The 13559-nt window shown below is 41.8% G+C and overlaps 1 protein-coding gene across 1 annotated transcript; it reads left to right on the forward strand.

The window, feature by feature from the left end:
- The first annotated feature begins 2983 nt into the window (after nucleotides 1-2983).
- LOC124668091 (wall-associated receptor kinase 3-like) lies at nucleotides 2984-11993 on the forward strand. Its single transcript, XM_047205289.1, has 4 exons — nucleotides 2984-3427; nucleotides 9314-9758; nucleotides 9863-10024; nucleotides 10825-11993. The coding sequence occupies exons 1-4, from the start codon at nucleotides 2984-2986 to the stop codon at nucleotides 11991-11993; spliced, it is 2220 nt and encodes a 739-aa protein (XP_047061245.1).
- Nucleotides 11994-13559: the final 1566 nt, after the last annotated feature.

The following is a 13559-nucleotide window of genomic DNA, read 5'->3' on the forward strand; positions in this document are numbered from 1 at the left end:
GTGGATGGAGGCTCGGGTGTTTAGGTTTTTCCCGAGATCGTGAATAAATAGGCGGAAGGGCGAGGTCGGTGGAGGCCAGGGGGGCCCACACCACCCCTTGGCGCAGCCAGGACCTGGGCCGCGCCTAGGGCTGGCCTGGCCGCCCTGTGGCGTTTCTTCGTCCCCCCTCTGGACTCCGTCTTCGTTACGGTAAAATATTAAATTTGGATTTTGTTTCGTCCAATTTCGAGAATATTTCCTGTACAACTTTTCTGAAATACAAAACACCAGAAAACAGGGAACTGGCACTGTGGCATCTTGTCAATAGGTTAGTGCCAAAAAATGTATAAAAGTGCAACGAAGTGTAAGCAAAACATATATAAATTTGTGTAAAACAAGCATGGAGCATCAAAAATTATAGATACGTTTGCAACGTATCACTTATTTAACTAGATTACAAAGCTCATGATCACATAAAGATCATACATGGAGATAGATAGACCACATAGCTACCGGTAAAGCCCTCAGCCCCGGGGGAGAAATACTCACTCCTCATCATGGGAGTCAGCAACGGCGATGAAGATGACGGTGAAGTCGATGGAGATGGCTCCAGGGGCAATTCCCCGTCCCGGCAGGGTGCCGGAACAGAGACTTCTATCCCCCGAAACTTGTCTGCGACGGCGGCGGAGCTACGGAACTTTTCGTGGATGGAGGTTGCATGATTTAGGTTTTTCGCGTCGGGGGACTTCTTATAGGCGGAAGGGCGAGGTCGGTGGACGCCAGGGGGTCCCACACCACCCCATGGCGCTGCCAGGGGCTGGGCCGCGCCAAGGCATGGTGTGGACCCTCTCTGACCCTCCTCCGTCTTTGCTTTGGACTCCGTCTTCGTCCCGGGAAAAATAGGAGGTTCGGCTTTTGTTTCGTCCAATTCCGAGAATATTTCCTGTACAACTTTTCTGAAATACAAAACAGCAGAAAATAGGGAACTGGCACTGTGGTATCTTGTCAATAGGTTAGTTCCGGAAAATACATAAAAGTTCCACGAAGTGTAAACAAAACATATAGCAATTGGTGTAAAACAAGTATGAAGCATTAAAAATTATAGATACGTTTTCAATGTATCAGGGCGCCATATGTGACGCGTCGGTTGCAGCGCGCGGCATCTTTTCGCACGCGAAGCTTCAACGGCAGGAAAATTCACCCCGCGCCCTCTATTCCCCCCCCCCCCCCCCCCCCGTGCGCCGCCGCCGCGCGATATCACCGGCGCCGGTCGATTTCGCCGCTGCCCCCGCTCGAGTTCGCCGCCGTGCCGTAGATCCGCCTCCCCTGCGCCTCCTCCCGGCAGTTTCGACCGCTCCGCCGCGCTGTACCGAGCGGCCGCCATCGACGGGCACAAGGCCATGAAACACATGATGATCTCCAAAAAGATCTTATGAAAGAATGGTGGAATTGGCATGGACAACAATAGTTGCATACTTGTTGCATTGTTTGAAAACTATGTTGTATTATTTGAAAACTATATTGTATTGTTGATCCATAAACTTGTTGTATTTGTTGTGAACAATCTGATGTACTTGTTGTATTCTTGTGTTGTAATAATAAATGGTACATTTATTAGTAAATTTGTGAAGCGTGGAATGATAGGTACTAGCTTGATTTGTTAACATCAACTGTTCCCTTAGCTTATCTATCAACATTGATTTATCGCATGCTTGTGCAACGAACTTCCATGTGATCTACACCAAAAAGGACAGCGGTTACCTCTTTGTATGCAAATCACGAGTTCTTGCAGTCTGATCCTTGCTTGATATGAACCTGGCATCAAGCTGCTTGCTAGCAACTCGTTCTCGAACAAAACAGAAGTCTATCTCAATGTGTTTTGTACGTGCATGAAAAACTGGATTGGCAGACAGGAAGGTGGCACCAAGATTATCACACCATAAGCATGGTTTCTCCTTAAGGGAAACACCAAGTTCGCGAACAAGTGCTCCAACCCAAATAGGCTCTGCAGTGGCATTTGCAAGGGCTTTGTATTCAGCCTCTGTACTGGACATGGACACAGTAGGCTGTTTTCTGGCACTCCAAGAAATAAGATTGGGACCAAAAAATATAGCAAATCCACCAGTAGAATGTTGATCATCTAAATCGTCTGCCCAGTCTGCATCTGAATAGTCACTAAGAAGAGTGGAACTGGACCTCTGAAAAGTAAGACCAATCTTTCTTGTGCCATGAATATACCTCAAAATGCGTTTAATAGCAGTCCAATATGCAGTAGTAGGAGCATGAAGATACTACAGACCTTATTAACTGAAAATATTGATTGGGTGAAGACAGACAATGTGGGTTTGGGAGCGCTTGTTGTCCGAATTTATTTATTTATTTAGCCCTCTCTAATCCTCCATGACATGCTAGTTCATGTTGTTTTTTTTACGGAAAGTGCACTGATCTATTAAAAACGTCAACAATAGTACAAAGAATTCTAAAAGTAATAAGAACACAAAAAGATTTTTGGACCACCTAGCGATAACTACAAGTACTTGAGCGAGCCGAAAACACATCGCTGTACTCGCCCCTCCCTTACCGGGGATATGCTAGTTCAGGTACTTACGTGTTTTGTGCAATCCCCCCAGTTGAGTTCTTCTCGCCTTCCTTTGACAATTTGGCAATATCTAGCTACATGCATCGGTAATAAAGATGCAGGTCCAACCGATGACTTGGACAGCTTGCTTGTTGAGAAAAACAGGTTAGCGGAGATGACATATCCAAAATGTACATATATTTCAACTGAACTAATATTATAATTTGAAAGACTTTGTCATTGTCCAAAACGTCACCTTCCAGTGTAACGAAGAGACGACTAGCTAGTTATCGTGAATAACAGAGCAATAGAAGTAGTACTCGCTTGCTTTGTCCATTCGTCTATTTATAGCTCACAATTGCACCATTACTTCTCAGAGAAACACAAATACTATACGCACGCTACGGCAAACATTAACCTGCAATTATGAAGCTGGGGCGTTCTCCTCTTCTTCTCTCAGCTGGCCATCTTTTTCTCTGCCTTACGGCGATTTGGGTACTGACCACCGCCGATTTAGCGGCAGGCCAGCGTCCCGGCTGCCCGGCAAAGTGCGGCGACGTCGACATCACGTTCCCGTTTGGCATCGGCGATGAGTGCGCGTTGCACAGCGGCTTTGGCCTCAGCTGCACTACCGTCAACGGCACCACGAAGCCATATGCGGGGACTATCGAGGTGACCAAGATCTCCGTGCCAGAGAGCAAGGCCTGGCTGAACACGTGGGTCTCCTCGCAGTGCTATTTCCCATCTAACGGGACGAACTACCTTAATGCATGGTTGAACCTCAGCGATACACCTTTCTGGATATCTGAAGTGGATAACGCAATTATCGTCATCGGGTGCAATACTCTTGCTTATATGACAAGCTCTTCTGTAAGTATTTCGACATTTTTTTCTATTATTTACTATTTATTCTAAAATACTCCCTCTCTCACAGTTTATAAGGCACACACGTACCTCTAGGTCGCAAATTTGATCAAGTTAGCATTAGTTATATGTTATAAAAATTATATCATTAGAAAGTTTAGATGTTCTATTTTCTGATGATATAATTTTTGTATTATATAATTTAAATTATTTAGGTTAAATTGATGATCTAGGGGTACGCGCGCGCCTAATAAACTGTGAAGGAGGGAGTACTTCTGTTTTAATAAATATTCAGCGGACATTTATTGAACTTAAAAATTTTAAAGAAGCATCTTCTTTAAAAAATTTAAGTTCAATAAATGTCCGCTGTTACAGGAGAACTACTACCTCCATACCGGTTTATTGGTTTTACACGTATCTCTAGATCGTAAATTTGATCAACTTAGTACATCATACTATATATTATTAAAAATATATCATTACAAACTTTAGATATTATACTTTCTAATGATACAATTTTTATATTATATATTTTACGAAAATAGTGGGCTATCTAGGGGAATAGCTACACATCCTCATCCAACCATTCATTCACCCTATAGGACATTTCAGACCATAGATACATCTAACAGCGTGCGGGTGAGGAGCGCAGTAGAGAGAATCGCGAGGGCCAGCTTCCGCATCCAGTTCCGTTATTTCTTTAGTCGATCTGGATTTGTTTGTCATGTTCTATTTCCCGTAGATTTTCTTCACCGTTTGAGGGAATCAGGGCCAGGTTTATTTTTGTTGTACATGGTGTTCTCCCGATCCAGATTCAGTTTGCTAATTTGTTGGAATTTCTGGCGGAAATGTGTTCCCGATTCACTGGTACAAGTAAGCTGCCTCATTCTCTCTCTTCGTAAAATCCCTATTGCTTTCTCATGGAGAAGCATAATTCATCTGTGTGATTAGGTAGATGGATTTGGTCTGCTCTAGTCTGCTCGAAGCACATCACCCATGTTTCTGGTTTGCTATGTGTGATTAGGTAGATGGATTTGCTTGCTTCTTCCGTCAGATTTATTAGTTGATTGATTTTTCATATGTAAATTTTGAAGCTAGTCTGATGAATTTTCTTCAACCTTTTTTTCGATCTGGACTATGCTGTGTTGCCGCTCCCTTGCTATTTTTACAATGTTCATATTACTTTCAAAAAATGTTCATTGCAATAAAGAAGCTATCCACGCGGAGGAGGATCGGGAGGAGGACGGTGGTGTCCGTGCCCCAATCCAGTGGCAATGGTAGCAGGTCCCGCGTCTGGGTGCATCGATAAATTGGGTGGCCGCCGGTGGCTGCCATGGCTTTTCCCTGTACCCTGGTTGTTATGTTGCCCTTTTCTCTGTTTCTCTCTTCTCCGTAAAAGTTCAGAATAATTGACTTGGATGTCGAGAAAATTATTATCAGAATTCAGAGATCATCTGTATCGTGCTAGAACGATCTGTTTCCTGGTTTTGTTTTTAAAGATTTGGTCAATTCAAGTGACTATTGACTTTCAAAAGGAGACGGGCAAGGGCGGAGCCATCCACGGTTTGGTTTTGTTTTTTCGTGGAACAGCGATGCTGGTAAAGCACTGCACGGTTTCTTTATTTTGCAGATTTTGAATGGCCACGGTTCTCCTTTTAGTAGCAGTTTTTGGACAGGCACAGTTCTCCTATTTTGCTGTTTTTGAACAGGCATGGTTTTGCAAGAACGGGCAGGACTAACGCAGTTCAACGACAGCACCAATCACCAAACAACATCGTACGACCGTAAGCCTAGGCGTAGCTACCAATCCCAGATAGAAAATTCGCTACATTAGTTAAATTAACGATCTAGAGATACACGCAAAACCTACAAACTAGTATAGAAGGAGTAGCCCCTTTTTACCACAACATCGACCCTAACAAAAAAACAAGGTAGACATTAAACTTTTCACGATCTGTTCTCAATAAAGACATCAAGGCTGTGCTGACCTTCGACTTGAAAGATACGTTCTTTTATGTCTAGCGTAGACAAGTAGCTTTTGTCTTCTGTTCATTTTTCTACCCAGCAACCCCTAGATCTTCTCTCGCCCTCAACAGATCAACCCTCAATTTGCCTCCAAATTAATTGCTAGTCATTCTATTTATATTTGTTTGTAAGGACTTCTAGATCCTCTTTTTGGTCATAATCATGTGCCGGTTTTCTTATCCTGTTATTCCACAGTCCTTATATGCAACATCAATTACTGTGCCAAGAATACGTTAATATACATCCCACAAGACCATTGTTTTGAAAAATATTCAAAGTTTTGCATCCTCCACAAGTTTGGCCCAAAACATAACCGAATAGAAGATGTTGAAGTTGACCATTGACTGCAACGAGTTGTCCCTAGTTGTCTCTAGTCATTTTATTCTGAGGTACCGTCAACAGAAAGAAACGAAGTTTATAATTGGATTAAATACATTGATTACATCTAAGTCTAACAAATAGGATACATAATTTTTTTTCCTCCAACTAGAAATCATCCTCTTAATTTATTCAAATTGCCACAATAGTATTCATTAAATATTGACAGTGGCCCTCGCAAATGGAAGGGCATCGTCATTAGTTTCTAAGAGGCAATAGCATCATCTTTGGTATGTTCAAATTGACCAAGAAATGGGTTTTCAGGTTCATGGATATTCATAGGATATGATAGTTAATTATATTAATTTATATGAACTAACATAAAATGCATTCAATCAAATCATATGAGAACCACAAACTCATGTGCGGTCAATATTTTTTTAAAAGGTTATTCTCAAAGAACTTTTTAAATTTACAACTCATTGAAATATTAAAATCTATAACCGATATAAAAAATACTCATATGAAATTCATCAGAATTAAAAATTACGATAGTTCATAATATTTTTTTAATAAAGGGTTGAGAACAGATATTGGTCGACCAAATTTCCATTTTCTTTTGATTGGTTGATCACTGATTAGTATTGGAGTTAGCTTCACCACAGCGGAGACGGGGAGGGGCAAGGAGGGGTCAAACTCCCCTAATTAATGCTTCATCATCCCCCTAAACAAATCAACCATGTATACTTGTGCCAGTATTTGCCTCATGTCCATAGATAATGGTCTCATTAATCTATATGTCCTTGCTTAGTCGCCGTACCAATTCATGTGTGCGACAACTATGAAGGCCAATTGACCAGATGACCCATCTTTCAAAATTTCAACCATCGTCTCGGCTTGGTACTTGTCTGTTATTCTAGATAGATCAAGCGGTCGACTCGCAGTCACTTGGTAATCTTGTCAATCAAGTCCATCTAGTCTAGTTTTACATCCAGCTTCTGGGGTGTCTATTGGTGTTCGTGACCCTCGCACCGCCAGGAAACTACCGTGGTGGTAAACGCACCAGCGACTAGATTTAATAGAAACAAGAGTATAGCTTTAAAAACTTTACCATGATGTTTAGATATCAAATATGTCACTACAAACAAACGAGAATCGTGCATTGTTGTCACTAGCTAGATGGTTGTGGCACATGCATCTACTTTCTCCCTAGTGAAGTAACAAAAGGAAAAAGGTAATACCATAGCGGATCTCAGATTTCTGTCACTTCCAATAACCGCTACCACATTACTCCATCTAATGCACACATTCTTCCACACACCCCCTTGCATACAAGTTTGATCAATACAAGTAATTAAGGACGAGATAGTAATATGTATCTATTCATATATCAAACTCATAATAACGAATGCAATCTCACATATCATCTCATAAGATCAATATCCACCACATAGAAATTACATAAATATGTCCATAATCATGTTGAGAAACTCACATGGATCTAACACAAATCATAGCACAAGAGATAGATAGATGAAGCTACTTCCACAAATCCATAGTCTGGAAGTGGACTACTCCCTTATCTTCCTGGAGGCGCTTATGGTGATGTTGGAGAGGCTGAGATGCAACCGAGGATTGACTCCGGCAGTATTTCCCCTCCAATCTTCGCTGGTTCCGGCTATGTTTCATGGTTTCTGTGTTTTGCCGCAACCTCCTCCGAGAACGTCTCGGGGGGGGGGGGGCTCTTTTTATGGGCAGTTTTAGGTCAAGACAGAGATCCTGATATGAAGACGGATGGTTGCGGACGCTCGAGCCCGACGTTGGACCAGGTGGCATGGTCCCACATGCTGAACGCGCCACCTAGGCCATCTTGGCCTTTGTGGCTCCCCTCTGCTGCTCCAAAAGCCCAGGGTGTTCTCCTTCGATAAAAAAATGCTCCAGAAAAAAAAATCCTAGTTCAATTTGACTCCATATCGGATCCTGCAACTTAAAAATACGCAAAACAGGTGTTTCATGCCCCGTGGAGTTATAAACCAAATAAACGGGATCATTGGAAAATCTCCAAAAACCAATTTAAAACATGTTTGTAACAACTAATAACATGGAAATAAATAGAATATGTGACAATAAACTATAAAGTTCATGTATGCATTTTGCATGCATCACATTCCAATTGATTAAATAAAATTTTGTCAAAGCTTAATTTTTTTTGGTTCTAATGTGGTTTTCTTGTTTCAAGGACTCTAGAGAGATAAAATTTATGATGTTTGGACTTACAAACTCGAGTTATGGATTTATAAGTTTATGTCTATTTAAACACGTTCTAAACACATTTAGATTTAAAGATGACACATGGGATGATCCAACTGGCAGGATTTAATGATCTAATCTTGGTGGTCCATACATGATCCAACGGGTGAGAAGAAAAGGGGGAGAAGGGGTCACCGAAGACGATGCCTTGGTTGTCGGAATAGCGACGAAAACTTAGGAAGTGACAGGGGCATAGTTGTAGGGGCTCCCAGAGTTGGAGAAGTAGGGTACGAGTGTGGCTTGGCACCGGGAAGTCAAAGACGTCTTGCAAAGGGTTGGCGAGGCTTCTGGCGACAGTGGTGACCGGAGGATCTCTAGACAACGATGATCTCTGGGAGTCATTGCGATGTCGTTTGGCTGCGGCATATGACAAAATGGATCTATAAGGACGTGCGCAAATACATGGGAGAAAGAAAGAAATAGATGTCAGGGTTGGAAATCGATGACGGCGGCGAGGCGATTAGCAGATCTCCGATGAACATTTTTTACTGCCTAGCTTGCGGCATGCTTTCGAGCGAGGGATAGGGAGAGTAGATACGGTCGCGAAGTTTTAGAGGAGGGGCTCAGGAGCCATGAGGAGCAACGAGGGGAGTGGGCGACATGGGTGTCGGTTCGTGGGCGAGCTAAATGGGCGGGAGGTTAGGTATGACTCCTGACAGATGGGTCCACCGGGCAGAGAGATAGAGATAGAGAGAGAGGTGGTAGGGCATCTCGGTTGTCTGGGCCGACCTAGTTGGGTTGTTGGCTCTTACTTATTTTTGTTAAAACAATTTTCTATTTCTAGGTTTCAATTTAGTCACAAAAATGGCTCAATACATATTTTATAAAAATCATGAAAATTTCTAAAACTTAAAAATCAAAATAATATTGTAAAACATCATTCACATGCATCACATACATTCATGCATGTTTAAAATTTAAGTTTGCCTTCCATAAACCGTAAACCCTAATTACTTTTTCGAAGCTTTAGAGATATTTAGACATTTAAAATTTAAAACGTATTGCCCCTTTCGGCATCGAACTGCCTTATGTCACTAACAAAAATTGGAATTCCCACCGAGAAACGCTTATACCTTTAAGAAAAGTTTAGTTTTTGTATATAGTTAGAGGTTAGTAATAACGGTAGGAGTATAAGTACAACAAGAGAGCGATGAATCATTAGGAAATATATCTACCTATTCATTTACTTTATTCTGGTTTGGTGTAAGATATCTCATATATACATTTGTTCACGTGCAGTATGTAATAGGTTGCTCTGCGACATGCACCGACGTCACCCTCGAGAATGGCCTATGCTCTGGTGCCGGCTGCTGCCAAGCCGATGTCCCGAAAGACATTTCGTATTATCGTGGCTATTTCAACGAAAACTATAACACCACAAACATATGGCAAGACAGTCCTTGCAGCTACATAGTAGTAATGGAAAAGGCTGCTTTCAGTTTCAACACCAGCTATGTCAAATCGACAGTGTTTTATGATACATACCAGGATACAGTTCCAATAGCCTTGAACTGGCAAATACGGCCGTGGTCTTGCGAGGTAGCACGGAAGAACATGAGTTCCTATGCATGTATCAGCAAGGATAGCGAATGCGTTGATACCACCCACGGCAAAGAGAAAGGTTACCGCTGCAATTGCTCCCGTGGATACAAAGGCAACCCTTACATCATGGGTGGATGCCAAGGTTCCTCCCCTTTTGCTACCTTGCAACATTTTGCATACATCAGTTCTTCATGAATCACTTGTTTGCACAATTTAGGAACTCTGAAAACTATTGTTTTGTTTCAGATATTGATGAGTGCCATGCGAATTACAATCCTTGCGGCATTGAGATCTGCCAGAACACGCCGGGGAATTTCAGCTGCTCATGCCGCCCAGGATATTATATGACGAATGGCGTTTGCGTACCAATTCAAAAGCGTTCCCGTTTTCGGCCTATGCCTGTTGTTGGTAAGTTCCTCTGTTCAGTGAGCACTAAAGTGACTTCACTTGTAGAAAATTTATTGGATGCCACACGGAAAGTAAATATGAAGTTTGTTTTCCGTAGAAGTAAGTCGTGGTTTCCTGATTGGCCGAATATGTACCCCCTCTGATCACAGTTATTTTACCAGACAAGCAGTTATAAGTTCAACCATCACTATTGCAAATTCTATCAACACTGACAAGATAAATTGATACTATTGAATTCATTACAAAATATACGTTGGCGGCATACTAGAAGACTATGCTGATATGTAGTCATACTATGTTTTGTTTTCGATGGTTGATTCTTGTATCAATCCTCGGTGATGCATGAGTTGTAAACAATACTTTTTGGAACTTTATTCTAATAAATGGCTGTGTGCATCATCATGATGCAGAAGCCGGGGTATACCCCCATTTCGAAAAAAAAAACGCTTGTAGACTTACTAAATTTGTATTATCAGACTTATTATGAAACATACACTTTGGAATGCATAAATTTATGAAAAAAATATGTTTATTCAAAAAAATTAGATGTCAAAATTTTGTATTGGGAGACTATGTCGATATTTTTCAAGAGTATAGACTATGTCGATATTCAAGATGATAGACATGATTCATCAGCGCCAGCGCGAGTAATTGGTATTTCTCCCTTACTGATCGGTACATTCTTTTTTCATAGAAGATATACTGTGATGCTTTTGAAAAGAAAAAAAAAACTACAGTACTTTTAAGTGGTTGCTACTAATGGAAAATTCATTCATTTGAAAAAAAATCCCTCGCCGCAGGTGCAAGTATTGGTTTGGTTGTCCTTGTGATTGTTGTAGCTTGTGCATGCTTGATCCAAGCGAGAAGGAGGCTACGGAAAATGAAACAGACCTACTTTCGGCAGCACGGTGGCCTGATGCTATTTAACGAGATGAAGTCAAAAGAGGGCAATGCATTCAAAATATTCACTGAGGAAGAACTGCAGCAGGGGACAAACAACTTCAGCGAAAAACAAGTCCTGGGTCACGGAGGCCATGGAACCGTTTACAAGGGACTTCTCAGGGGCAATGTGGAAGTAGCGGTCAAGAAATGCATGACGATCGACGAGCAACACAAGAAAGAGTTTGGTAAAGAGATGGTAATCCTATCCCAGATCAACCACAAAAACATCGTGAAGCTCCTCGGGTGTTGCCTCGAAGTGGAAGTCCCCATGCTGGTGTACGAATTCGTCCCAAATGGTACGCTCTTCCATCTCATCCACGGCAACCATGGCCGGTCTATCTCGTTAGCTACTCGCTTGAGGATCGCCATCGAGTCCGCCGACGCCCTCACCTACCTTCACTCTTCGGCTTCAACACCAATTTTACATGGAGACGTCAAGTCCCCCAACATCCTCCTCGACGGCAACCACAGTGCTAAAGTCTCTGACTTTGGCGCCTCAATCATGGCACCAACTGATGAGTCACAGTTTGTCACACTTGTACAAGGGACATGTGAGTACCTCGACCCAGAATACATGCAAACATGTTATTTGACAGATAAGAGCGACGTGTACAGCTTTGGGGTTGTTCTTGTGGAGCTTCTCACTGGGAAAATTCCGTTCAATCTTGATGCCCCAGAGAAAGAGAAGAGTTTAGCAATGATGTTTATGTCTGCAATGAAGGAGAATAGGCTGGCTGACATATTGGATGACCAGGTCAAGGGTGAAGACAACATGGTGATTCTTGAAGAGATTGCAGAGCTAGCAAAGCACTGCTTGGATATGTCTGGTAATAACAGGCCCTCGATGAAAGAGGTTACAGAGAAGCTTGACGGACTGATGAAGGTGATTCAGCATCCGTGGGCACCACAAGACCCGGAAGAGATGGAAGGCTTGCTTTCTGAGCCTATGGACAACTCTGCGATTGGGAGTGCTGGATTTTTCAGCATCGAGAAGAAAGCTATTAATGCAATGCAGTCAGGTCGCTAAGTAATCACACTATACATTATTTTATTCTTATACTACTATTTTTCAAAAAGTAGAGATATTATAAATTGTTATATCTAGTTCCGTTGTTCCTTTGATATTGTATAAACGATTTTCTGTAATGTATGATGTATATATTACTAGCATGGAAGGGCGTGGCGGCACGCCGCTCCTATTGTGTCATACGATGCTAGTAATAATTTTAAGGCTGCACTTGAATTGATAAATATTATCTTGTTTAAATAGTACGTTTTAAAAGGGTTTATAATGAAATTTGATATATCATGCACTGAAATTATATGCATAGAATGTTACCTTGACGATCAAGTAAATGGGATGCACTAACAGCGGGAGGGCACAGAGAAAGACGGTGAACACACACACTACAACATTACACTTGCTAGTTTTGACAATGCATGGTACACAATGTTCTAACTCTATGCGCGAACTTTATTTTATCCACTCTCGAGTCTTCTTCATCGGATGATATGTATAAAATCTCATTATCGTGTGTGTAAAGTCAATAGGCTTTCTTTGGCGCCCACTCCATTGTCGAGGAAGATGCAATGTCGGTGGTCCTGGTAGGCTTATCTTTCTGGGTGAGAACCTTGTCAAGGAGTGATATGTTGGCGGCATAGACTTGGAGATGATGTTGTTCCTGAGCTTGAGCCAGGCGACGCTGTCGGGAGAGAAGTGGGTCGAGGAGTGATATGTTTTTGGTGTGCAATGTATGTAGTTGGACAAAAAGGCACATCATCTCAGCATTTAGCAGGCACAAAGAGCTTCTAGACAACTTGCAAATTATGGGTCTATTTGAATTTGAGCCAAAGCTGGCCTTACAAATTATTTTTGTCACACCCATAAAATCTAGTTGATATCTGCTTGAACGCCAAAGTTTTGACTGGCCCCCATCTCCCCCTCAGTTGAAGTGTATTTTTGGCCAATTCGTGGGGGTGTCCAGGACGACCAATTCCGTCGCCAAATAATTGGTAGTGCCAACAGTTGGTAGGGCAGCTAACTCTGAAGATGTACAAAACTGAACCTTAGGTGTATGTTGGTATGGACTCGGAAATAATATGCACATGAATTACCTAATTGGGTTGACGGTAAACATAATGATGCACTGTCCACAAAAAAAACGTATGACTATTGAACCAACCTCCCTTAGTTTTTAATCTGGAGAAGTGCTCGAGATCTGATAAAAACAATCCAAAACATGATTGTTGATGAAATGAACTTAAAATATCTTCTCTGTCCCTACACAAAATGTATTAGTCAGAAAACAGTAAGTAGAAACACTAAGCTGACAAAGATGTGTGAAATGTTGAAATACTGCCTATGTGGTAAAATAAGATAACAAATTGCGTAATCACTTACACCATAGATGACCCTTGATAAGAGTTATAGCTTCAGACTCTCTATTGACATGTACCAGACATGCTTTAGAACTCTTGGCTTCAATTTCTACATATAGCCAAGAGTAAGGGCCTCAACTCTAGAGTGGCATCACTAAAGTTGGCACCATGCACACAATGCCATACTTTTGATTCCCTTGCCTGAGATGCACTA

Source organism: Lolium rigidum, chromosome 6, assembly GCF_022539505.1.
Source record: "Lolium rigidum isolate FL_2022 chromosome 6, APGP_CSIRO_Lrig_0.1, whole genome shotgun sequence".
NCBI classification, from domain to species: Eukaryota; Viridiplantae; Streptophyta; class Magnoliopsida; order Poales; family Poaceae; genus Lolium; species Lolium rigidum.

Excerpts from the sequence above, each read along its gene's own strand:
- LOC124668091 (XM_047205289.1), top strand. The coding sequence starts at position 2,984 with ATGAAGCTGGGGCGTTCTCCTCTTCTTCTCTCAGCTGGCCATCTTTTT. Across the intron at positions 3,428-9,313 it reads CTTATATGACAAGCTCTTCT|TATGTAATAGGTTGCTCTGC; the intron begins GTAAGTATTTCG and ends GTTCACGTGCAG. Across the intron at positions 9,759-9,862 it reads CATCATGGGTGGATGCCAAG|ATATTGATGAGTGCCATGCG; the intron begins GTTCCTCCCCTT and ends GTTTTGTTTCAG.